At 40.0% G+C, this 25,920-nt stretch overlaps 2 protein-coding genes across 7 annotated transcripts in view; one reads left to right on the forward strand and one right to left on the reverse strand.

Annotated features, from left to right (window-relative positions):
• Positions 1-2,461: 2,461 nt before the first annotated feature.
• LOC140519257 (uncharacterized) lies at positions 2,462-11,249 on the reverse strand. Its single transcript, XM_072632118.1, has 4 exons — positions 11,215-11,249; positions 10,393-10,498; positions 9,458-10,087; positions 2,462-3,012 (listed from the first exon to the last, which is right to left on the reverse strand). The coding sequence occupies exons 1-4, from the start codon at positions 11,247-11,249 to the stop codon at positions 2,986-2,988; spliced, it is 798 nt and encodes a 265-aa protein (XP_072488219.1). The 3' UTR covers positions 2,462-2,985.
• KAT6A (lysine acetyltransferase 6A) overlaps positions 9,163-25,920 on the forward strand; it is a 152,175-nt gene continuing 135,417 nt past the window's right edge. For 2 of the 6 annotated variants that reach the window (XM_072635078.1, XM_072635079.1), the window contains exons 1-3: positions 9,164-9,385; positions 11,595-11,688; positions 11,947-12,883. In XM_072635078.1, coding sequence (XP_072491179.1) covers positions 12,284-12,883 — 600 coding nt within the window. In that variant the 5' untranslated portion in view covers positions 9,164-9,385; positions 11,595-11,688; positions 11,947-12,283. Of the gene's footprint in view, positions 9,386-11,594; positions 11,689-11,946; positions 12,884-25,920 lie in introns of all 6 variants that reach the window. The other 4 variants (XM_072635076.1, XM_072635081.1, XM_072635077.1 and 1 more) reach the window with 4 other exon arrangements.

Here is a 25,920-nt window from a genome sequence, read left to right on the forward strand (position 1 = left end):
ATTGAAGTTACAGAGAGAGAAGAGAAAAGGGCCCAGAACAGAGTGCTGATGGACACCTCCAGTTAGAGGGCATGATCTGGAAGAGGATCCAGCAAAGGAAACAGAGAAGGAGTGGTCAGAGTGGTAGAGGGAAAATCAGGAGAGTGGTGTCCCAAAAAACCCAGAAAGAAGAGAGTATCAAGGAGGAAAGAATTGTCAAGGAGAACGATGGTTGAGAAAAGGACTTTGGATGTGGTAACTAAAAGACTGTTACTAACTTTGGAGAGATGAGTTTTGATGAAATGATAAGGTCAGAAACCTGACTGTAAGGAGTTAATATGAGAGTGAGAGAAAATAAAGAGGATGTACCTATTGTAGAAGATATTTTGAGAAGTTTAGCTACAAAGGGCAGAAGAGATAATGGATGATAATTAGTGGGGACAGAAGGATCAAGCAAGGGTTTTTTAAGGATGGTGGGAGTCATGGGCAAGTTTATAGGCAGTAGGGAATGAGCCAGTAGAGAGGGAGAGATTGAAAATAAGTGAAAGTATGGGGATGACAGAAGGGGCAATCTGTTGGAGGAGATGGGATGGAATGAGATCACTTGAATAAATGGAGGGGTTAGCCTTGGAAAGGAGTTGGACCACTTCATCATGTGAGACAGAGGTGAAGGAGGAGAAAGTGACAGAAGGCACATGAGCGATAGGAGATAAGGAAGAAGGGAGAAGAAGGACTTCATGGTAAAATGTAAAATATGAAGCAGGCTGTTAGCTGAGAGAGCAATAGCGAAAGGGAACTATGGGGGGTTTGAGGAGGGATAAAATGATTTGGAAGAGAAAAGATTTGGAAGAGGTGCTGTGGAGAGTGAGATAGTGAGTTGATAAGGCAGGTAAAGTAGAATTGCCTAGTAGCAGTGAAGGCCCAATTAAGGTTGTATAACAGATTTGTAGTGGATACCATCAAAATGGCTGCATGATTTTCTCTCCATTTGCATTCAACAGTGTGTGTGTGTGTGTGTGTGTGTGTGTGTGTGTGTGTGTGTAGGTGTGAAGGTAGTAAATGGTGACAGTGATTCAAAGCAGAGGCTTGGGTGGGCATGATTGGTTATATGCTAAGGAGGCTAGTGATTCAAGAGACGAGAGTGTAAAACTGAATTGACTCATCATGGAGTTGAGATGGGGAGAAGAGGAAAAAGATTGGCTAGTGCAGGGGATATAACCTGGGAGAGGATTGGGGTAGTGGGAGTGTCAAAGAATTGGAGGTCACGGCGTGGACCAAAGTAGAGGTTTGTAAGGGAAAGAAGAAAGTAAAGAAAGAGGGAGAGGTGAAAAGTCAATACGTTATGGTCAGACAAGGGGATTTCAGGATTCTTGAACACTGAGGTGATAACATTTGTGGGTGATGGCAATATCTGTGTGTGGCTGAGGTGGGGTGGAGGAAAAGCTCATGGGCAGTGAGTGCTTAGAATATTTAAGGGATCAAATACATATGTTGAAGTCCCCTACTATGAGAACAGGAGTTGGAGAGAAGAGAAAAATTATAAGTCACGTACCAAAATCTTTGAGTGCCAGGCCTAGAGGCCTGAGGGCTACCCGAGTCTTACCTTACCTCTATCGCAGGTCTTCGGCTGGCCAAACCGGATAAACATATGAGAGAAGAGACTTTCCGGAGTCGAACAAGGGTTAGGCTTTATTCAGGGTCTTGGTTACATGTGCAGGGGAAGCTCTTCCTTAGGAGGGAGAGAGAAAATCTCCCAAGGATGCAAAGATCTTATAATAAGAGATTGGAAGCAGAAGTGTAAGTGGGGAGAGAGGGGGAGGGGAGAGCGAAGAGAGGGAAAACGGAGCCCTCTGTCCTGTAACGGCCCCTCCCGAGCTAAGAGAGCCTTCAGGCTTTCCTGACCCTAATTGAGCTCTCCGGCCACGTAATTTGCACCTGAATACCATGCCTGTTAGATAACAATAGGTGTGCCCAGATCCGGGACAGTCTTGAGGGGGATGCTCCTCCCATCACGTTTCTCACGGGAAGAGGGGGAAATACACGAGATTGCTCGGTCTCACTCCTCGATTCCCTGCTGTTTTCTGGGGGGCCTCATGAGAACTCTAAGATTTAGAAGTTCCCACCTTTACCCGTCCGAGACTGTCCACATGGAATTGAGCTTCCACCCCCAACATTTGAGGAAGTAAGAAGAGAGAACTGGGGATCTGCAAACAACAGCTATCAGGATTTTTTGGAATGTTAGATATGAGTAGCATGGACCTCAAAAGAAGAGAGGTTACTGAATGTTAGAGGTAGAAGGAAAACCTGGAAGTGACAATGGAGAGCAAGAAGTATTCTAACTCCCCTGCTTTGACTAGTGAACCAAATGAGAATGAATGTAAGTACATTCAGTACTGGAAAGAATGGCCAGGGAGATTGTGTCAAAGTGGGGAGGCAGGTTTCAGTAATAGCTGGTACATCAAAAAAATGAGAGAGGAAAAGATTTAAGATGAAGGAAGTTTATTGCCTATGGAACAGGCATTCCAGAGGGCATAATGGAAGGGTTGGGTAGAGTTAGTTTGAAACTTTGGGGCAGGAGGGTTGAGGGGGATGGGAATGAAGAATCCAGTGGCAATGGGTGGCAGAATGGGGTTTGGGTGATGATCTACAGAAGTTCAGAATCATTGGGCTGAGAAGGGTATGACCAAGTGTGAGAATGTTCTTCATTGAGTGGAGGGTGTCTCTCCTCTAACTTCAAAGAACAGGTGCAGAAGGAGATAGAAGGCCTGAAGTCAAAAGGAGAGTTGCTCTTTACACCAGAGGCTCTCCACTTTTCACTTGGAAGATTTGGCTGGCAGCAGGAGATGGATGTTGCCTGGTGCTGGCACAGATAGAACTGGTTGCTTTGACGTGTTTGGAAGATGCCTGGTCCTGTCCCTTGTAGCTTTTCCTCAGGAGATACACTGTGAACCATTCAAAAGAAGATGGAAGACACAAGGTGCCGGTGCTTAGGTTTTTCTTTTGTATTCAACTGGAGGGGTGGTGGTGGTTAGGCTGAGAGGGAGAGAAGACAAATTTTTTCAGATTGAAAAAAAAAGATATGTAAACTTAAAAAAAAAAGACAGTAAGAGGAGAGGAAGTAGAGGCACCTAATGTAGATTTCTTTCTCAAGGAATTTATCTGGGAAATGAGATATAGGACAACTGCTAGCAGAGATGGTCAGATTAAGCAAAACTGTTTTAAGGATGGGAGAAACATGGGCATTTTGGTAAGCAGTAGAGAAAGATCCATAGGGAAATTGAAGGGGAGAGAGAATGAGAGAGTGAAAAAGAAAGAGAAAGTGAGAGTGAGTGAAAGAGAAGGGTGGGGATGTTAGCGGGGGCAATTTTGAATCTGAAGATAGGAGAAGATAGAATCAAGGATGCCTATAGATGAGTTTGCCTTGGTAAGGAGAAAGGGTTACCTCGAGATTATGAGATGATGAGGAAGAGGGATCTCTTCGAAAATGGCTTCAGTTTTCTTCAGTAAAGGGGTTATTTGATTCTCCTTTGCCTTAACATCTTTATTGTCCTGGATTAAAACCTCGTGGAATATTATCAATGAATCACTCACTTTATATTTTACTAGAGGTCAACAGAAAGAAATGGTGATTTCACATTTTATAGTATCTAAGACAGGCCTGTGATCAGTCAATCAGTCACAGAGGGTCATTTAGGATCCCTTTGTAAATATCAAATTACAGCTGGGAGAGTCCTAAATTCACTCCCATAGCTAATAAGTATGGCAAGAGAAGCATCATTCTAAGAGATCAATCATTGTTTACTCTTACTTAGGTGTATCTGACTTGGTCTTCAGAAGACATAGCTTTGAGTTCCAGCTTTACCACTTATAGGTTTGCATGACTCTTTCACGGCTTTGTGCCTTATGTGTTAAATGAGGAATAATGATAATACATTACCCACGTCACAGGACTGTTGTGAGGAAAGTGTTCCGTAAACTACATATAAGTCCTCAGTGTGGTTTCCTATTTCTGCATTCTTATACTTGTAAGTCCTACTCAGTCCCCTAATTGAGATATGGCTATAACCTTGGGTCTTTGAAGTTCATGTTGTAAAACATAAGCTCTGGCAGATTTTACCAAGCTAGAACAATTTAGAGTAAAGTCTGGTGTCTACTGAGTCTACTGTTTGAGGGCCAGTCTAATCAAGTCACAACTAAGAGAGGTATGTCACCAATAGGTTGGGTACTAGGTGATGTCTTCTTTGGCCATAGAAACCCATGAAATAAAAGAAAAGATAAATTTTAAGATGACTTTAAGCCCTGCATGCTCATCTTCTACTAACATTTCAGGGGCTCAGAACAAAATTCTTGTATGCTGCCCAGATTAGAGCCATTTGACAGTTCTAAGGACTTTGATGGGAAGAATTTACTTATTCTGGGCCCTCAGTAGCTATGGCTTGTAGTACCTTCAGGAACAGATGGCAGGTTGTATGTTCACAGAGGCTGATTGCTTCCCAAGATGATGGCTGAGGGCACTGGACTGGAAGCATTGCTATTACCAAGGCTCTTGGGTTCAGGGTCCTGGGCTTTCTTACTGAGGGGAAGTGGTAGTCAAGGTAATGGTGGTGGTTTGACTTGACTGGCATCTGCTTCCTCCTGTCTCTCCCTACAGGTGCCTTGCTGATTCAGCTAGGATTTCTTGCCAGAGCAGAGAAAAGTAGTGGAGATAGCAGCAGAGAAATGAGTGGACCCAGTCAGCATGAAATAGAGGAGTAGTTTAGGTGCTCCTTCCCTCATGCTTCCTCACCTTTCCAGATGGAGGAGCACGCTTACTCCTTGCCACCAGTTCTAGACTGTCCCTTTATCATTATTACTCAACAACTGCTCCCCTTTACAGGCTTACTCTGTCCATATTGCGCAGTTCAAATGCTTGTTATAGTCATCTATTAGCCACCAGGTTATTCACTCTTTTTTCAGAGAGTTCAGTATCTGGCTTACAGTCTTCCTCTCCACTATTCCTCAAATATCTTAGTCTTCCAGTTCATCAACCTCAATTCTTTGCTCCTGGTTGTCATTTTCAGACTCTTCCTCTACCTACAACCACCACTCATCAACCTTTTCTTCATTGAGGTTTGTGCTATTCAAATTTATCCCCCAATCAAGATCTTGGCGTCTTTTACCTATCTATACCCAGGAGATTCTCTTGCCCTCACACTAGAGGACCTGAACACACATATTAGTGATTTCTAAAATATTGTAACTTTCAAGTTCATCAGTCTATTTACTCCCATGAACTACTCCTCTATTTCATGCTGACTGGGTCCACTACAAATTTATGCTATATAATCTCAACTAGGCCCTCAATGAAGTACAGAAATACTCTAAAATCTGATCACTATTCCACTTTCTACATGGTCTGTTACAAACCTTTTGGTCCTTCCTCAATCTTCCCATGCCACTCTCTCCCTTATCCTCTCAGCTAAGGACTTAAGTTCATACTTCACTGAAAAAATTGAAGCCATTTGCTGAGCTCTCCCTCTTCCCTTCTCACTTAGATTTCATCCTTTACTATCTTCTTCTTCACTCTTATCTTGACTTAAGAAGTGGCCTTTCTCCTTACTAAGGCAAACCCCTCTATATGCATTCTTGATCACTTCCCCTCAGGTCTTCTCCATGAGATTGTCCCCACTAATTTTTCTAATCTCAATCCAACCTTCAATATTTCTTTATCCACTGGATCCTTCAACGGTGCCTACAAATAAGCCCATGTTTCTTCCATCCTTAGAAAACTCTTGCTTGATCAGGTCAGGATCTACCAGTGCAGGCATTTTACCAAATTACTTGTGCTATAGTCATTGTGCCAAAACTTTCTTGCCTGGCTCCTATTCCCTTATCTATACTGCAAGTCTATTACAATGTAAGCTCATTGTGTAACTTGATTAGAATGTAGCAGCAGGTGGAGCAGAATCTCCAGATTTTTCTTATAGGACTTGTACATTCCAGTTCATATCATAATCAACTATTCTTGTCATCACCATTATCATCAACAGTGAGCATTTATTGAGGTCCTACTATGTAGAAGTAGACCTTGGGGATTTAAAAAGGCACACTGCTTTTGTTGTTGGGAGAATAAAAAAATCTAGTTGGGGAGACAGGGAATGTTTACAATACATGGTAGTACATGTTAAAGACAAGTTGAGTGGTACAGACTGTAGGCTAATAATAATAATAGCTGGTATTTAGATAGAGCTTTCAGGTTTGAAAAATGCTTTCCATCCATTGTCTCATTTGAGCTTCATAACACCCAGAAGTATAAGAAGACTGGAAAAGTATGAGAAGTCCAGGTTTTGAAGGGCTTTGAATGCCAAACATGATTTTCCATTTGATCCTGGAGGTGAGAGAGAGCCACTGGAATTTATTAAGTAGGGGAGGGGTAAAATGGTCACATGTGTGTTTTAGGAAGATCAGCTTGACAGCTGAGTGGAGGATACACACTGGAGTGGGGAGACACTTGAGGCAGGGAGATCAACCAGTAGGCTACTGCAATATCACAGGTTTGAGGAGAAGAGGGTCTGCATCGGGGTGGTGGCAGTGTCAGAGGAGACAAGGAGGCATATATGAGAGATGTTATGAAGATAGAATTGACAAGACTTGGCAACAGATTGGATATGGGATGATGAAAGAGAATGAGGAGTTGAGGATGACACCATTTGAGCCTGGGTGACTGGGAGGATGGTGGTGCCTCCAAGAGCAATAGGAAAATGAGTTTAGGTGGAGAGATGATATATAATAATAGCCAGAAATGGAACTAACACAGGGCAATTGGGCTTGTGTTCTGGATGCCTATATCCCATGCAATACTTTCTCATGGCTCTCTTAAAGGACCCCTTTTCATCAAGGTAGGGCAGACTTGCTGTCCTCCCAATTCCATCTACAACTCATCCAGAATGAGGTGCCTGGTCTGGGGACCCCAAATCAGACTCATATTAGTGTGAGATCAGTGTGGAAAGTGGTTTGCTGCCACCTGAGTAAACTCAACCCTGGCTCTCCCCAATAATCATCTTTTGCTCTCCATTCATTCAACAAATATTAAGCAACTACTATGTATTAGACATCAGGAAAATAAAGACAAAGATTAATCAGGGGTCCCTTAGGTGCTTACATCCTGGGGCAGGGAGAATGGGAAGCATGTACATAGAAAATTAAATGCAAAAAATATCCTAAGTTAATTTTGGGGGTAGGGCTATAGCAACAGGGGTGTCAGGAAAGCTTTCGTTAAGAATTAAAGAAATTAAAATTAACATTTGAGGTGATTTTTGAGGAAATCTAGGGATTGATTCTATAGAGTTGTAGTGAGAATGGAGTGCTTTCTAATTATGGAAGACAGACAGTTTTTGCAAAAGGGCAGAAATGGAATGTAGTGTCCTGGGGACAGCGAGCAGTCCAGCTTGCTAAGAACCTAGAATGATTGAATGCTTGCTAGGGAGGGGGAGCGACCTTCTAAGTTGGAGCAGTGGAAAGATCACTGGATTTAGATGGAGGATCTCAGTTTGAATTCTGACTGTGCCATTCCCTTCTGGCACATTTCAACTGTCTTGCCCTTTGGTATCCTCATCTTTAAAGTGAAGGAGGTAGATGCAGGTGACCTCCGAGGTCCCTTCCAACTCTAAATCAATGATGCTAGATGGAGTCTTCTGCGACATCTTCCTTCTTCTAGAACTTAGCTTTCCCTTGAAGACTTTTGGAACTTTCTCCTGTCTGGCTTCTTCCTCTATCACACTCCCTGATGCTCAGGGCCAGGAGGGGTTAGCACACTTCTTTCCCCTTCCCCTGTCTCTTTCAGACCCTCCCTCTTTGACCATCACTTAGCAAACACCATTCAAACTTTAAAATTTATTCCAGCCTGCACAGATCCTTATTGTGATCTGTGGATCTCCAGGTCACTCTTTCCCAGTAAGTACACTCTCTAACTCATGGTCCACTCCATTCATGACCCTTGCCTCCCAATTCTCCAGCCTCCTCAAACCCATTACCTTGGTGCAGGTTCATTACAACCTGATGAGTTAACTTACCTTAGAATATTTCTCATCCTCAAACCCCCCATCCCCACACTTCATGGCTCCCATCTCTTCCAACTGAATTTACCCCAAGTGCTAGAATGTCTAGTTAAGACTATAATAGTAGCAGGCGTTTACAGACCGATTTATGATTGCGGATCACTTTACTGACCTCTTACTTGATACATCCCCATTAGCAGCGGAGCAGCAAGTCCCATTGTCCTCACTTTACAGATGAGGAAACTTGGTCTCAAAAATGGGTTTCCCCATGTGTAAGAGACTTGCTCAAGGTCACACAGCTAACAGCTAAATGCAGGAGTTGGCATGCACACCCAAGCTTCAGACTCCCGTGTTCAAGTGTATTTTCCATTGGATCGGAGCTACAGGCTTCGCTGTTATGGAGATTGCAATTAACGGTAAGGCTAAGATAAATACGAAAGCAGCTGCAGTCCGAGGGGGTTGTTGCTCGCAGAGTCATGTGAGGATGAGAATTAGAAATCAAGTTCATGGGGGCGGTGGGGAGGGCGCTCAGAGCAGTGATGGATCCCATCCTGGCCCAGAGGAGGCGGCGGAGGCAATGGAACCGGGCAGCGAAGGAAAGGTCCAGAGTCCTGAGGCAGGGCAGACACGAAGGGCACTTGAGTCAGAAGTCTGTCCTAGCCTTGAAGCACTTGGGCCTCAGTTTCCTCATGTGTAAAATGGGGATGACATCCGCGGCTTCCTTTGGAAAGGGCTGCGAGGAGAGCACTTGGTCAATGAATTTGTTGCAGAGCTGGTGCGCCAATCCTCCCCACGTGGCTGCTTCCGTGGCACTGAGGCCCAATTCAACCCTCGGTGCCTTAGTTTCCCCATCTGTTAACTGGGATAGATCAGCTCTTTCTTTTTCTTAGCCCCTGCACAACCTAAAGGAGATCTGGAGGGGGAAAGAGGCTCCCAATGGCTGGTCTCCTTCCTCACGAAGTCCTCCTCCCACTTTGGCTTTGGCCTTTTGTACCGGCCTCACGTGACCCTCTAGGCGGCTGTTGCCCCCCCCTCGCCCCGCCCCGCCCTCTGGCCCTTCCCCCTGAGAGGCGCCTTCGCCCTCCCGGCTCTTCCGGCTCCCCGGCCTCTCCCCACCTCTGGCGCTCCCCCTTCTTCCCTCCTCCCCCTCCGCTGCTTTTCCGGCTCTTCCCACTCTGTACCCCCGCCCCCCGTCCCCTCCACGACCGCCGTTCCCTCGCGACCGTCCCCCTCCCCCCGCGGCTGTTCCGCCGCCCCGCCTCCCCTCCCCCCGCCCCAAGCTCACTGTCTCCAAGATGGCGGCCGTGTCAGTTTGGGGCATCTCTGCCGTCCAGCCCGGGGCCCCGGGATCCAGGCTCTCCACCGCATTGGTAAGTAGCTGTGGATCCACCCGGGGCCGCCTCCCGCCGCCGAGTCCGAGGCTGAACCGCCTCGGGACCCACCTGGCCGCCCCTCGGGGTCCGCGGGCGGCTGCAGGCCCTGCCGCGGCCTGCGCCGCCTCCCGCTGCTCTGCGCCAGGCCTCGGGCCGGGGCGCCGCGGCCGCCCCCTCGCGCCTAGCCGGCGCCCGGCTTCCCTTGCCGCTTCTCCGCGCGCTGGGCTGCCTGCTGCTGGCCCAGGCCCCGTCCCGGCCCCGCGCTCCCGGGGCCTTCCGCCCTGCCACACGCCGGCCGGGCCCGGGTCCCGGCCCCAGGCCCGGGGGAAGGGAGCGAGCGAACGAGCGAGCGGGCGGGCGGGCGGGCGGGCGGTGCAGGCCTTGGAGGCGCAGGCTGGGCTGGGCTACCCCCGGGATCCCGCTCCGCCGGCCCTGCCTCCTCCTCCTCTCGCCTCCCGCCAGCCGCCTCAGCCGCGGGCTCCCCTGTCCGCGGCCCGGCGGTCGGGATTGTGCAGGGACGGGGGCCCGGCAGCGGGGGGCGGGTGACAGGCGTGCGGGTGTTGTGGTGCGGAGGAGGCAGCACGTGTGTTGTGGTGTCTGTCGGGCTGTCAGTCCCGGTCCGGGCGGGCGGGCGGTGGGGGCGGCGGGCCGGGGCTGCCTGTCAACGACGAGCTCGGGCTCCGAGGGGAACTGTCCGACCTGTCAGAGCCTCCCGGAAGCCTGGGCATGTCCTTCCCCAAGAGGCGCTGCCAGGCTCCCGGGCGGGCGCGGAGTCCGGAGCTCCGGAGGTGTCGGGAATGGGAGATGCTGCTCCACGTGATTTCATTGTTAACTTACTCCTCTGTTTCTGTTTTGACCTGATGGGAAGGGCGAAATGACTCGTTAGCAAGTAGCAGGGCTTGCCATTTAAAGTTTGTAAAGTTGTCCTTCCCTCTTTTTTTAAAAAGCGGGGGCCGCGGGGAGGGGCTGTTAATGGTGATGCTCGTCCAGGTGAAGCACTGTACTTTCCGAGGTATGGGCGTCCAGTTTGGAGACACTGCATCCAGAAGGCATGGAAACGAAGGAAAAGCCTGCTTGGAAGATCCCAGTAGTTGTCGTTCATTTGCGTACCTGCGTGGTTGATTAACTGGACAGTTCTCGGTTTCTTAAAATCAAAATGAAGCATCTTTACGTTAGCCTTAACATAGGCATAATCACATTTATTGGGCTGATTCTGTAAATTTTTTTTTTTTGGCCTCACTGAAATGAGAAGCATCTGTCTCTCAGCCTAAAATCTTAGTGGGTTCAGAATTGAATACTTTTTCTCCATATATATGCTAGTACTTTGTCTTTTGGAGGTAATCGTTTATCCCCTTTTGACTTTAACGTAGTAATTGAGAATAGTTGCTGAGGACCCATTTTTTTTTTCTGTTTATATTTGCAGTGTACTTTCTAAGTGCTTGATGAGACACTGAAGTAATACTAGGATTTTAAGCCTCAGCTTTTAAGTAAATCATTCTTTTAGGGGATGCTGATTTAGATTTAAAATGTATTATTTTTACAAGTGCCAGAATAACAGAATTTGTCTCACTAGAGGCAATATTGGCATATTTTTATCTGTTATCTGGAGCATGTTCCTGTCAGGACAGCAGCCTGGGAGTGTTGAAGTCATATTTGTGTGACTTCTCTCTCCCTTATTATATGTTAAAACCAGTCACTAAATTTTTTCTGTGCTCTACAGTTGACATGGAGGTTATTCCCCAGCCTTATCACTGACGTTTCTTTGATCCTGGACAGGTCACTTATCATCTTTGAATTTTACCTGCAGATTAGGTGATATTATTTACCTTTTGACAGCTATTAGGTCCAACTGATGGTTCATAGTTGCAGAGTTTTTATACAAGTTCAGAATAAATTAAATTATTGCTTGTAAAGTATTTTAAGCATCCAGAAATACTAAAAAAAGGTTTTTTGTTTTGGCTTTTATTACTTTAGCTGAGTTGTATTCAGTGTTTTTGTTGCTTCCATTTAGGACACATAATGGTATTGTACTTGAAACAAGATTTTTTTGAACTTTTTACGTGTAAATTCTGTTTCCTGTTTCTTCTAATGTGTGAAGTAGTAAAGTTTTTTAAAGGTTGACTATACATTGATTGAGTGATTTGACTGGTCTAAAAATTCTGGAATTTTTTTGGAGATGGAAGATTCACTGTTGATTTCATTGCAGGATTCTTGCCACTGAGTCTGTCCATTTGCTGAAGTATCCAATGTTTCCTTGGGGAAAGATAACAAGGAGCAGCTCAGTTGCAATTCACAGACTGGTGAGCAGGGGTTGTAGAATAGCTGGTACCTCTCACAGAACCCTAAAGTCAAAGATTGTTTCCAAACTGCGATTGCCTTTTTGTGGGTGTACAAGATTGATTTGGAAAATTTTTACTAGAAGCATTTTATATCCTTTATAGTGTATTAATACTGTGCTAGGCACACTGGTGCTTATTAAATACTTGATACCTCTGTGTTTACATATATTTGTATATTTGGTAGACTGATAGAAAACTGACATTTTGCTTTTCTTTCAGGTGTAAGGTACATTTTTCTCATGTGAACCTGGACATCAAAAGGAGCTGTGAGATGATCTGATTTCTTATAACTTTTGAGGAAAAACTGTCTTTGCAGTGCTCTTTAGGAATCTCTTGGGAAGTATGCAGACATTTCAAACATTAGATTGGTTTGGTTTTTAAATTAGTAGCGGGAAAAGTGTTCTTCTTTGTGAAAGGAGAAGGGATTCAGGCCAGAAAACTGTATGCTATGGTTAACTGGTTCCCAGCCTCCGAGAATCTTTTTTTCCATGGTGTGAAACATATTCAGCATCAGGATAAGGGATAACGACTCTATGGATATACAGAATTCTTCACCATGGTAAAACTCGCTAACCCGCTGTATACGGAGTGGATTTTGGAGGCGATCAAAAAAGTGAAGAAGCAAAAACAGCGCCCTTCGGAAGAGAGGATATGCAATGCAGTGTCTTCGTCCCATGGCTTGGACCGGAAAACTGTTTTGGAACAATTGGAATTGAGTGTTAAAGATGGAACAATTTTAAAAGTCTCGAATAAAGGACTCAATTCTTACAAAGATCCTGATAATCCTGGGCGAATAGCACTTCCTAAACCTCGGAATCATGGAAAGTTGGATGGCAAACAAAATGTGGATTGGAATAAACTTATCAAACGGGCAGTTGAAGGCTTGGCTGAGTCCAGCGGCTCAACTTTGAAGAACATTGAACGTTTTTTGAAAGGTCAGAAAGATGTGTCTGCGTTGTTTGGGGGCAGTGCTGCCTCTGTCTTTCACCAGCAGTTACGATTGGCTGTCAAACGTGCCGTTGGCCATGGTAGACTTCTTAAAGATGGACCTCTTTATCGGCTCAACACTAAAGCGGCCAATGTGGATGGGAAAGAGAGTTGTGAGTCTCTTTCCTGTCTACCTCCTGTGTCTCTCCTTCCTCATGAAAAGGATAAGGTATGTCATATGCATTAGCATTCTTTTATAGCTGATAAAATAAGAGGATGCAAATACACATAACTAGCCAAGTGTATATTCTTATGTAACATTGGGAATAGGGATCTTTTTGCAGTTATCAACCCTGTGTTTTGTTTCTGTTGGGTAAGTTCTGTGTGGTATCATTAATAGATAAGAATTTCTTTCCTGGTATTTGGAAATGCTTCTTTGTTATGAATCAGTTGGGGAGTAATGATGATAATATGATTCTGCCTAAAAATGCACACTCTCCTGGGTATTTAGATTGTCATTAAAAAGGAAAACAAAACTTTAAAACTTCTGAGAAGTAGTTTAGATCTGTTTTGATCTGCAGGATGTACTGCTAATCATTGGATATCAGAGAGTGAAGGAATTCTAAATCTGAAACCTGTGCTGAGTGTCATGCTTTTACTGAAATTGTGACTGGTTCTCATGGCAAAGAGTAATATCTTCAGGAAATTTTGTCTTTTGGTCATACTACAGTTTTCAGTGTTAGTCTTAGTAAGTGTTCTGCTCCCTTTATCAGGGACTCTGTTACGGTATTAACATGCTTTCAAAATTCTGGTTTAATTGTTGAGATAGTTAAATATCCTAATGATTTGAAGGTAGAATGGAAATGTGTTTGTTTAGTATAGACTTTTTGCACTTCACATTATAGTAACTGAAAATATATCTTTTTTGAAAGTATATTTTATTTGTGAAAATTTCAAGGATAACAATGTAGGGGTGATTTAAATTTGTTTCCTTAACTACATATGTGTTTCTTTTATTTTCCAACTTGTTAGGCCATAGACTGAATCTTTTTAAAATTCGCACGTAACAAATTAGTATAAAAAGTTTCATTTTACTTAAAACCTTGGAAACTACCTCTAGGATCATTAAGTTAAAAACTTAATGAGTATAAAAATATCTGTGATTTGACCTGAATTCATGCCAGGTGTTATGACATACCATGTGCACGTTTTTAAAAAGCAGATTGTTTTGTTGATTAATCTAAGCAGAATTTATTTCAACAGTTCCATTTAACCCTGATAGAATTTTCAAATCCATTTATGGTTCATTTTCCCCTATGTACTTTGAAGTGGTACCATTATTTTTACCTCAGAAATCAAATGAGTTGAGTAAAAAATCGAAATGTTAAGTATCCCATTTATAGTATTATAGTTAATACATCATTTGAACATGTGTTGAATATGTAGTAAAGAAGCAGGGTGAGCAAAGAATTGAAATACTTGGTTCTGTATTTCAGTGAAATAAGAACTTTTCATCTGTAAGAAGGGTGGTCAAAGTTGAAGAATGAAAGCAAAATTTAGATGAAGGAAATCTTGAATACTGCTATTGCTATCAAGTGATCTATATGTGGAAGTAATTTGTAGTTTGTCTATGTTAATTTTTCATTTTGTATTTCAATATATGTATGTTAATATGAGCAACAAAAGCAACTGTAGTTATGCAGATTAAATAAAAGCGGTGTTTTATCCTATGAATTAGGGCAAGAATGAATCTTTAGAACCGAAGGGTTATAAATCTAGGAGAGATTTATGGATTATCTAATTCAACTTCCTCATTTTATATTTGAGGAAACTGAGATCCAGAGATGCTATATGTCTTACCCTAGGTTCTTAGCTAACTAGTGACAAACTGGGACCAGAAACCAGTTGTTTTTTTTTTAAACTCATTCCACTACCTAGAGCAAATACCTGCTCTAGGTATTTCACAGATGAAGAAACTGAGACACCAAGAAATTCATAGGATCAAAGGTTTTTATAGATTTGTTTTTGTAACTTGCTCAAGGTAATGCACAGCTGAGGACAAGGCCTCCAAATTATGATTCTGACTGAGTCCTAAGTTCTAGGAATCAGTAGGACTACCAAGCAGAGAAATAATTAATCTTAAAAACTCATTATTGAAGAGTGTATGGTCCTTGAGGGCAGGGACTATGTCATTTTTATCTTTATATCTCTGGCACCTCATACAGTGCCTTCCATATGGTGGGAAACTCTTAATAATTGTATATTGAATTGAATTATCAGGGGTGTGCTCTTCTCAAGGGAAATGTTCCATCAACTAAGTTCATATGATTTGAGTGCCTTTTTTTGCCATCTCCTTTCTCCTAAATCTTTGTATTGATGAGAGAGCATTTAGAATCTCTTGAGGATATGGCTTTGGTTTCTGGCTCTTTTATTTGTTGGCTGAAAAACCTTAGACCTGTCACTTAAACTTCTGTAAGCCAAACTTCAGTTGTTAAATGGAGAAGATAATTCTTGTACTACCTACCCTTTTTGGGTTGTTGCTAAGCAATTGTTTTGTAAATCTTAAAGTGCTATGTAAATGTGAGATAAAGCTCTGATAATTGCTTAGTAGTTCTTGCTGAGTTTAACTTGTTAAGTAGAACTTAGTAATATGGTTGGGCAAGAAATATTTACACTTTTTTAATATCACTTTAACACAATGTTAAATTCTGAGTTGACAGAATTTGGATGTAAAAAAATTTTTTTTTTTGTAGGTTTTTGTATGTGTGTGCAGGTCACTGAAACACTAGTTGTATAGGATGACAGAGTCTAGGAAATTTGGATTGAAGATATCTTTGACATAAGATAGTGCTTGAGAGTCATCTTAATGTTTTTGATAGTGAATTTCTTGAATAAAATTTTCTTAAGGATAAAGAAAAGTTTAACTCTAAATCATAATGCAAAGTACTGTAGAGACTGTGTCCCTCCTTCTACCTTAGTAGATCCATTTCCCCTCTTTCTTTTCTCTTATTATTTTAGGTGTTTTCTAGCTATCTTCCTTGAAGAACTGTTATATGAAACTGTTTGGGACTCTCTTAAGAACCAAAACAATCCACTCTGGATAATTATTTTGTGATAAGGAAAAAGAAGGGCATAAATGGGGAATAGTTAAAGTTAAAGCAAGATATTGCCTTCTCTGGAATACCTTACATCAACTAGATAAAAGTATGGGTGGGATAATAAAGTTAAATGCAAGAATCATCTAAATTGTCCTGCTAGTAATGCAGAATAACCTGAGTAGACTCTTTTCATTTTTTCTGTAACAGTGATATTCTATAATTGAATTCTGCTATTCTGCAGTTCTGCTAATTGAATGTAGATTTGACTTTTTTCTCCCTGAAAGGTCATTGTTCAGAAAATTTTCTTATTTTTAAGTCATTTTCAGAATTCAGGTCTTTAATAGCATGTTCATAAATAGTAAGAACTTGCTGGACAATTAAAGAGTGATTTATGTGTTTTAGGAAGAAAATATCTGAGCTAGCTGTAGAGATTGATAATATATGCTAAATTAATAGTTATTCTGTGTACTACTTATCACAGGATAATATGAACTGATAATTTACCTGTAAAAACTGATAAATACATCACTTTGGCATCCATAGTTGATACCATTTATACTTTTCCTTTTTTCCATATCAAGTTGCAAAATTAGGGTTACATTTAGTCTTCATGAAATTTTATATTTGAACATCTTCCTTTGAAGGTCATTTCTGCACATTAGTTTTTACAATAGTTGCATTTGGGGGATTGGAAAGCATGCTTTTAGTAAAGTACTTTTTTATCTCAAGCCCATCTTTTTTTTTTCCTTGTGTCCTGGAGAATCCAGATTGTTTGGCCTCTAGTCATTTTTAGTTCTTTGTTTTTTGAACAAGTCCATCTTCTACTGCTAGAAAGGTACATTCTCCTGAATGATGTGTACTTAATGTATATACATTAAAAACTAACCAAATAAATGAATTTTTTTTGTCTTCTGTAGTTTTAGAAAACTGGTTCACTGTATAGATAAGATTGCCAAATGTGTCTGGAGGAGTCTGTGAGTGAAACCTTGTCTAAGTGTGTGGTGTACTGGAAAGAATATTGAAGTTAGCAGACCTGATTTCCACTCCTGGCTCACTCACCTGTGTGACCTTTGACATCTCAATTCATGTATATATTTTTTAATAGTACTTTAAGTTTTACAAATCTTTCCCTCTCACTCCAAGAAGCAGATAGTTTATACGTATTATTAACTTGATGAGGAAAATGAAGCTTAGAGAAGCTAAATAACTTGCCTATTCATGGCCATAAAGTTATTTTAAGTATTGGAAACCAGGCTTTTAAACCATGTCTCCTGTATATATCCAGTGCTCTATCTCCTTCACTATGCTGCCTTTATACTTAACATTTTTGAGCTTTTAGTTTCCTTATCTTTAAAATGATGGCTTGGACTAAATCATCTCCAAGTGTTTCACTTGCTAAAATCCTATGATCCTAAATGCTCCCTGGGCTTATTAACAGAAAACCATTATCTTAGAAATTTAAAACATGTCTCAGGACATAAAACAGCAAATGCTACATGTTTTTTTGACTTGGTTTTCTTATAGGCAGTTGGTTATCTTGTTTGTTAGTATTTTTTCACCATTCTAATGAGTCAGATCCTTTAGTCTTTGGACTAATATTTTATTGTCTGCTTTGGGTTAGTTTTAAGAAATTTTCATGAGTATGAATTTATCTGAAGTTTTAAAATATTTAAAAATTCAAGTACATTTCATGGTAGTCTAAGTACAATGGTAAAAATACATCTTTGCTTTAGTATAAAGTTGAGAAAAGTAAAAGGTTGACATATTTGTGGTTTTAGGTGTGAAATAAAGTCTTTCCACGGTCCTACTTGAGCACAATATCAGGTCGAATGTTTTTTCTCCTTTATTATGAGGAACAAAAAAAATAATGATCAACTAGAAGGATAAAAAATATTAGAACTCTGTGTACTAATGAGAATTGAAAAATTGCCTATTTTTGTTAGATTATTCCTTTTGATCATGGAAGTTCATTTTGTTAGTTGCCTTTTCTGTTATGAGGTACTGGATGTACTTGATTTTTTGGAGGAGGAGACCGAGATCTCCCTATCTCTCTAGTCTAGGGGGTCAGGAGTAGGTATTTTGATAGGTATGGGAGCTTTAATCTACTTGGTTTTTCCAGCCTGGTTTGTTTGGTTCTAGCTGCCATAGGCAGCCTGCTCACTATTATTAGTTTTGATTTATTGAAGACACCTCAGTCTAAAAGAGAGCCAGGACTCACAACCTGGAACTCAAGTATTATCTGCCTGCCTCAGCCTCCCTTAGTTGTAGGGATTACTGGCAAAAGCTACCACACCCATCCTGAGAGGACTTGATTTAAAATTTGTTTTCTTTTACCACACTCTATCTCCTACATTAAAAATGTGGTAAGAGATGATTAAATGGCACATACCTATTTTTTCTCTACCATAAAATTGTAGTGGCTTTTTAAATGCAATAAACTTAAAACATTGATATCAGTATTTCTGCATTTTGTTTAGTCCACAATATTTTTACTCTTTTATTATAGTGTAGCAAATTGTGTAATACATAGCTTACATTTCTAGAGAGCATACACAGAGTACTTTGTTATAACAAGTATGTACCTGCTCCAAGTATTATTATCATCTCTACTTTACAGATAAAGAAACTGAGGGGCACAGTTCAGTTTATTTGATGTGCCAAAAATTACTTAGTATCAGAGCCTGGACTTGAACCTATATTTTCTGACTCTTAAGACCAATAATCTTTCCACTGTGGCATATTATAAAGTTAGTTTATAGATGAATTCCTTGGAATAAAGTTTTATTTTCCTTAATTTTTCAACTTGAAAGGAGAATGGGGACAGAGATGTCTCTGGATAAAGTGATGATTGGATTAGTTTTCTATTTGATTATTAGCAAAAAGATAATTCGTAGTCATCAAGTACAATTCATACGCCTATCCAGTGATTTCTGTAGGCTGTCCAAGCAGTGTAATTTTGTTGAATTAACTGTTACTTAAAATAAATTGGCCATTGACTGGGGCTGGGACCCCAGATTTTGATACAATCATGTTTGTTGCAATGAGATTTGACTTTCAACGTATTAACAATTAAGAATAATAACCAAGGATTGTGAATCCTGAAGAAATTGATAGGGTTTTTGTTGTTTTTAAAAGCAGACTGTTTTATTATTGACTTTATAGTAATCTTATTTCTCATGATCTATTACAAAAAGCATATCTTAGGTAAGAATAATATAGGTAAGTACACTTATTTGCCTTTTCTGATATTTTATCATTATGACTAGTAGAGACTGAGTGGTTGCTGTTTTTGGATCGAAGGATGTGTGTTTTTCTCTGGCTGGCAGCTTGGCAAAATGATTGTTTGGTGTTATGTTGAATTCTTGTTTTATCAAATATGTTCAGAATAGTCAACAAATTATATGAAATGACACAGTAGTTACCAAGTGAAGAGACATGTTTTTATACAGTGTTTTAAAATTGCTTAGAAGAGCAAATATGCTATATACTAGAAATAAATTGGTATGCTACTTCTGAAATTACAAATTTTAATTCTTATGCTTGGGGGAGGGTATCACTAAATAGTAATGCTGAAAATGAAGAAGACTGTGTTAGTATACATTTTAATTCCATGTAGGGAAACTTTCCTTAACCATATATCATTAGTCTTCTGTTATCCACAACAATAAGGAAGTAGTGAATGTGGTTAATTTAGGCTTTGAAATTATTTTGGTTTTCTAGTTGATTTATCTTCAAGACTATATTTTATTAACATTAATAGTACATGTTTTACATTTATATTTTGCTTGGTGATTGGAGGAAATGACTGAAGATTGTGCTTGGTTACAGGGGAGAAGTTGGTCTGGTATTAAAAATTTGTTGCTAACAATCCTCAAAGTGGATGAAACACAAGTGAATAAACAAGAATTCGAGTTTCTTTGCATAACTATCCTTTTATGGCCTAAAGAGCCAGAATATTTTTCCTCAGATGGAAATGTGTCTATGACGATTTAAATTATATTTTCCTTAAGTGTGGTTGCAATCCCTTATGCCAGCTTTGCAAATAGTTGAAGACCTATCTCAGTGTTTTCAGTCAATGGTATATCATGAATTTTCCACCCTTCTAGTCACCTACTTAAATACTGTGGATAGACACTCATATCTCCATTATGTATATACACCTAGCTGTCCTTTCTCCACCATGGTGACTGTTTCATAGAATCATAAGAGTGTAGGTTTAGAGCTGGAAGGGGCCTTAGAGATCATGAGATCCAGCTCCTTCTTTTTACAGATGAGGAAAGTGAAGCACAGAGAAATTAAGTGACTTATTTGGGTCATAGTAAATGTTTGAGCCAGGTCTTCCTGACTCTTGATTCAGTCCCCTACCCACTATGCCGTGCTGCCTCTTATCAACTGTTCCAGGTAAGGATTTAAGCTCATTACCTTAACATTTCTTGCTTTTGTACTGTTTTACAAGTACCATGAGCTAACGTAATGCCCTGCTCTATCATACTAGTCATACTAGCCACCCATTCCTGCTTGCACCAGTGTCCTCTCCCTCCTTCTCAAAAAACTGACAAAATAGAGAAAATGCAGAAAACTTTTTCCACATATGGTTAGGAATATAAACAGACATCTGTCTTAATATAATCTTTGTTTTTCATGACAAATTCTCATGAAAAGTGAATAGAAAGGAAAGGCACTATATATTGAATTTTTCACCAGGCTAATTGTCTGGCATGATTTCAGGTAAGAAAGTCAGTTTATTTTCACACTAGTCTTATTAGAAAGGAATAAATCATAGGTACAGATCTACAAATCAGGAAAATATTATTCTTCCATTATTTATGCTACTTGAATTTGTGAGAATATTCTTGATAGCCTTTGAATTTTCCCCCCTGTTTTCCTGTCAAATTTCTGGAAACTGTAAACTGACTTAGTTCTTATCAGGCTGGTAGAACTCAATCCAGGTTCCAATTACCAAACTGAAAACTGACACTGTTTTTTATTTTCTGACCAAATAGATGATTTTGCAAGTCTGTAAAATGTGACAATAACCATTTTTATGATGTATTTTAAAATATTTTAGGAATGAATACATGGTAAATGTAAAGACTAGGAGTTCCATTCTGATAAAGTTGTTTATTGTTGGGTAGTCTTGGGTGGAGTCATTGCACAAAGGATTTGTAGCAGATGAACTATCATAATTAGACTAGGAGCGACTTCACCCTTCTGCCGCCGTTGTCCCAGCTGGAGCAGGATTAGGATTCATTCTGTTGCAGCTGGTTCCCAGGAAAATTAAGGCTGTTCCTTCTGGCTTTTTCTTTTGACAGAAAAGTCATAGCTTCCAACATATGGTTTTCATCACCACTGTACATAATTCTGGAAATTCAAATCTGAAGAATTATTTTCAACTTCATTAGAGAACAGGTGAATCAGTTCATCATATAATACTTTTGAGTCAACCATGGTATCAAATACTGAATTTCTGATATATTGAGGGAAGAAATGTCATGCGAGAAATAATGACTTTGGGGTGAATAATATTAAATGCTTTTCGAATGAGTAGAATAAGCCACATTTTCTTCATCATAGTTTTTAAAAATAAACATGCCTGGAAGAATGTGACTGTATATATGTTGTATCTGACTTGTGTCATCCATATACATTTTAAATTCACTTTTAGAAAAAGGACTGGTCTTGTGAATTTCCTAAAATTACAGAATTTTAGATCAGGCAGAGATCTTAGAGAGTATGCAGTTTAATTTCATCATTTTACTTCTGAAATAACTAAGGCTTAGAGAGGTATTGTGACTTGGCCAAAGTCATTCAGCTAGTTAGTGTTGAAGTCAGGCATAGAACCACCTAGGTATCCCAATTTATTGCACTTTCCAATGTCATACCACATACATGCCTAGTATTCTATTAGATAATAATAATATAAATAAGAATTTTTTCAACAAAAAATATACGGTAAACTATAGTCTATAGAATTTTTGTGGCTTATGAACCATAAATATATAAATTGACTTATTTCACTGTTTGACTATAACTGTGGTACAGTAATAGGTAGCTGAAACAATTTAGGGAGAAGTCTGCTTTGATATAGGAAGTTAAAAGGACTGGAAAGTTTTAAAATGAAAGATTAGAAGGAATGCATAAGACGAGCTACTGAAGAGGTTGTATGTTTACATAAATTGTACTAGCTGAGTTTTGAAAAATCCTAGTTTGTGTTAGAGATGAGACATCAGTAGTTCTGTTGGATAGACTTGACCTTTAATGGCTATGTGTATTTCTTAGAACCTTATATTCTTGAAACTTAAGAAGGCTCATCCTGAATGTTCTTTAAATTATTTAATGAAGTGATTCATTAACAACATGATACTTAAAATATGAGTAAATCAGAAGGCTAGAGTTTATTATTGTATACACAACATCTTGACTCTTAGTGTTAGAGAGATTTGTATTATAAGTAAATAAAAACTAAAGAGAATGTTGAGATAATATTAGACCTATTTTTCTTGGTTCTTATGACTAAATAATCCATCTTTGGATCACTTTCATCTTTAGTGTTAAAATTAAATTTTGGAAGTTAAAGAAAAAGATGGCAAAACAGGGTTAAAGTTGGGGGGTAATTTTATGGCAAAATAATTGGCTAATTTTAAGGTCAGTGGTGAGAGTCTGTTGTTAAGGAGAAAATAACTGATGTCTAGGCACTAGACTATCTGGCAGCTAAAAATCTGTGTATGTGTGAAAGAAGACAGCTGATTCCTTTGACCTTTACCCTCTATGCAGAAGTGGATTCAGTGTGTGGGTGTATTATCGTTGCCTGTACTATAGGCTTTTGCATCTCCTGGGGATCGTGAACTGTATTTGACCCAGAGAGTAGCTATAAGTGTTAGTTTTTAATCCATTCTTCTTAGTAGAGTATATGTTTTCTTTTTTCTCATTCATTGGCTGCACTGAGGTACTTAATGCCTTATGAGTTTCCTAGTACCTGAGAAGCCTTAGAAATAGCCTTTTGCTATTTGACTGTGCTGTTATAGTGGTTCCCAATTGTTTCTGTTATTAGGCCCTGACTGAGTTTCAGGCTGCCTTTTACTTTTATACTCATTCCTTATTTCCCTTCCTCAAGTACTATGGTCAGTTTTTCATTGCTTTCAAATTGAACTCTTTTCTTATGACCCAGTTATTGATATATCTCTCCAGTGGAGCTTCCAAGACTTAGCTGGTTGAAAAGGGGAAGAGGATTTTTAAAAATATAGTTTTTAATTTTTAGCCGTGTAATATAGGGCACCTCTCTTCAGAAAGAATCCTTATTCATCATTGCACTAGTTACATTACCAGTTGCTTGTGTGATTGTACCTCAGTTTCAAAGCCCATCTAACCAGGCTGCAGCCACAGTTGTGTTTCAGGATGCTTCCTTTGGGGCAGATGGCCTGGTCATTTTTTCAGCTGTGGTTTGAGGCTGCAGGGATCATTTACCTTCCTGTGGTATAACGAAAAGAACTTTGGATTTGGAGTTTCAGGACATGGGTTTGACATCTACTCTGTCCCTTACTACCTGTGTGATCTTCCTCAAATCACTTAAACTTGCTGGTTCTTATTTTCCTGTTCTGTAAAATGAGGGGGTTGGACTTGATGGCCTCTAGTATTTTGCCGTAGTGTAGTGATGTCCTGGGATTCTTGAAAGCTATTTTAGTAGGCTATTTATTTAATAAATACTTGTTATTTATTAAACTTCTCCTGTGTGCCAGGCACTGTACCAAGTGCTGAGGATAAAGAAAAAGGAAAGAGGGCTTCTGCCCTCCAGTAGATAATCTACTGGGGAAGACAGAATGTAAACAACTATGTACATACATGCTATATACTAGATAAATTTCATGTAATGTCAAAGGTAAGTCCCCTGAGAGGGACTGGGAATGGTTTCTTGAAGAAGGTGAGGTTTTATCTGGGACTTTAAGAAGACCAGGGAAGCTAAGAGGAAGAAAATTCCATGCATGGGGGACAGGCAGTGAAAAGGCTGGAGTTGGGAGGAGTGTCTTGTGTGTGGAACCAGGAGGCCAGTGTTTTTGAATCATAGAGGAGGGGAGTAAAGTATAAGAAGAGAGGAAAGATAAGAAGAGGCCAGATTGTGAAAAGCCAAACTGATGATTTTATATTTGATCCTGGAGGTGATAAGGAGCCACTATAGGTTACTGAGTATGGGGTAGAGGGAAATGACATGACCATATTTGTGTGTTAGGAAGATCACTTTTGGCAGCTGAGTGGGAGATGGATGGACCAGAATGGGAAGACACTTGAATCTGCCTTGAGTCAGCAGGCTGTTGCAGTAGTCCAGGCTCTAGTTGATAAGGAACCTATACTAGGGAGGTAGTTGAGTGAATGGAGAGAAGGGATCTTGCATCTACAAGAGATATTTTAGAGGTAAAATGGACAGGATTTGGCATCTGATTGGATATGTGGAGTGAAAGAGAGAAGTTGAGGATGATACCTAGGTTTTGAGGCTGCATGACTTGTAGGTTGGTGGTACCCTTGACGGAATAGGGAACTTCTGAGGAGGGCAGGGTTTTGGGGGAAAGATGAGTTTGGCTTTGTACATGTCAAGTTTAAGATATTTTTGCAACATTAAGTTCAAGATGTCAAATAGGCAGTTGTAGATGTGACTGGAAGTCAGAAGAAACGTTAGAGGCTGAATAAGTAGATTTGAGAATCACCAGCATAGAAGTAATTGAATCCATGGAAACTGATGAGATATCACCTAATGAGATAGTATAGAGCAGTGTTCCTCAAACTTTTTGACATTTACACTCTTGAATTATTGAGGATCCTAAAGAGCTTTTGTTTATGAGTGTTATTTTTATTGCCCTTTACTGCATAAGAAATTAAAATATCTTTACTAGCATTATGAGAATAATTTTGATTTTGAGGATCACTTGAAAGGATCTCATCAATCCTAGTTATTCCTGGATCAACCTTTAAAAAACTCTGATATAGAGGGGGAAGAGAATTCAGATACTATCAAGCTGGAAACACTTTCAACATAGTAACTTTCTTGTCATCTAAGAATCTGTCTAACTAAATTGGGAGAGATAAAGCACCAGATTAGCCTCAGGGTGATGAATTTTTTTATTGTAATAACTTAAAAAAGACTTTCTATTAAATCAGGGTTTCTTTACCTGAGGTCAATATACTCCTGAATAGACTTCAGGAAGTTCATGAACTTGGATGGGGGAAAAGTTATATCTTTATTTCATTATAATTGGTTTCCTTTGTGATCCTATATATTTTATTTAATGCATTTAAAACATGATCCTGAGTAGAGGTTAATAGATTTTCACCAGGCTGTCAAAGAGGTACATGACACAAAAAAGGTCCATGTTACCAGGGGTTAAGAACTCCTCTACTAAATGATGGAGGATTTGGTTTGGTAGAAAGAATATCCTTACCAGTGAGACCATGAGTCCTTGAATCCCTATTTTATTCATGGAGGATCCAAGACTTAGTGTAAGAACAAATTTTAGACCTGTAATTTGAAAATCATACCATGTTTGTCAAAGAATGAAATATTTAGGTATGTTGGTGGCCAGCATGCCAGTCACTACCTGAAGCAGCCTGTTTAGCCATTCTGGATCCTTCTGTTCTCTATTTCTTATTTTCTTCCCCAGGTTCTTGGATGCTTTGTATTAAGCAATGAGCAATTTTTTTATTGACCTCTTTTGTTTTTCTCAGTCATTTCTGGTATACTCTTTTTTTTTTTCTGCTCAATGAACTTTCTCTTGTAAACAAAGAAAACATAGTTAAGCAAAACCAATAGAGAAGATGACTTTTTTGATAATATGTAGCATTCCTCTCCCCTTAGTTTCCCACTTGTCTGCTGAAAGGAGGTAGGAGTATTTACTCTCCTGCTGAGCCAAGATTGGACATTACAATTAATTACTCAGTGGTTGGCTTCACGATTAACTTAGAATTCCATCAGTGCGATTGGAGACTTCTCCAAACCCTAAGTTTCAGTGGCTTTTGGTGACCAGGAGGATGTGCCTTGTGCATTTCTCCCAAGAGGAATTGGTTACTCTTACCTGCCCTAGAAACATACATAAATAAGGTTATTTAAAAATTGTTATTTCAATGAAAATCTCTTGAAACAGTAGGCATTTTTGTTATCTTCAGTACAAATCTATTTTAATAA

The sequence above is a fragment of the Notamacropus eugenii genome, chromosome 1 (genome assembly GCF_028372415.1).
Source record: "Notamacropus eugenii isolate mMacEug1 chromosome 1, mMacEug1.pri_v2, whole genome shotgun sequence".
Lineage (NCBI taxonomy): Eukaryota > Metazoa > Chordata > Mammalia > Diprotodontia > Macropodidae > Notamacropus > Notamacropus eugenii.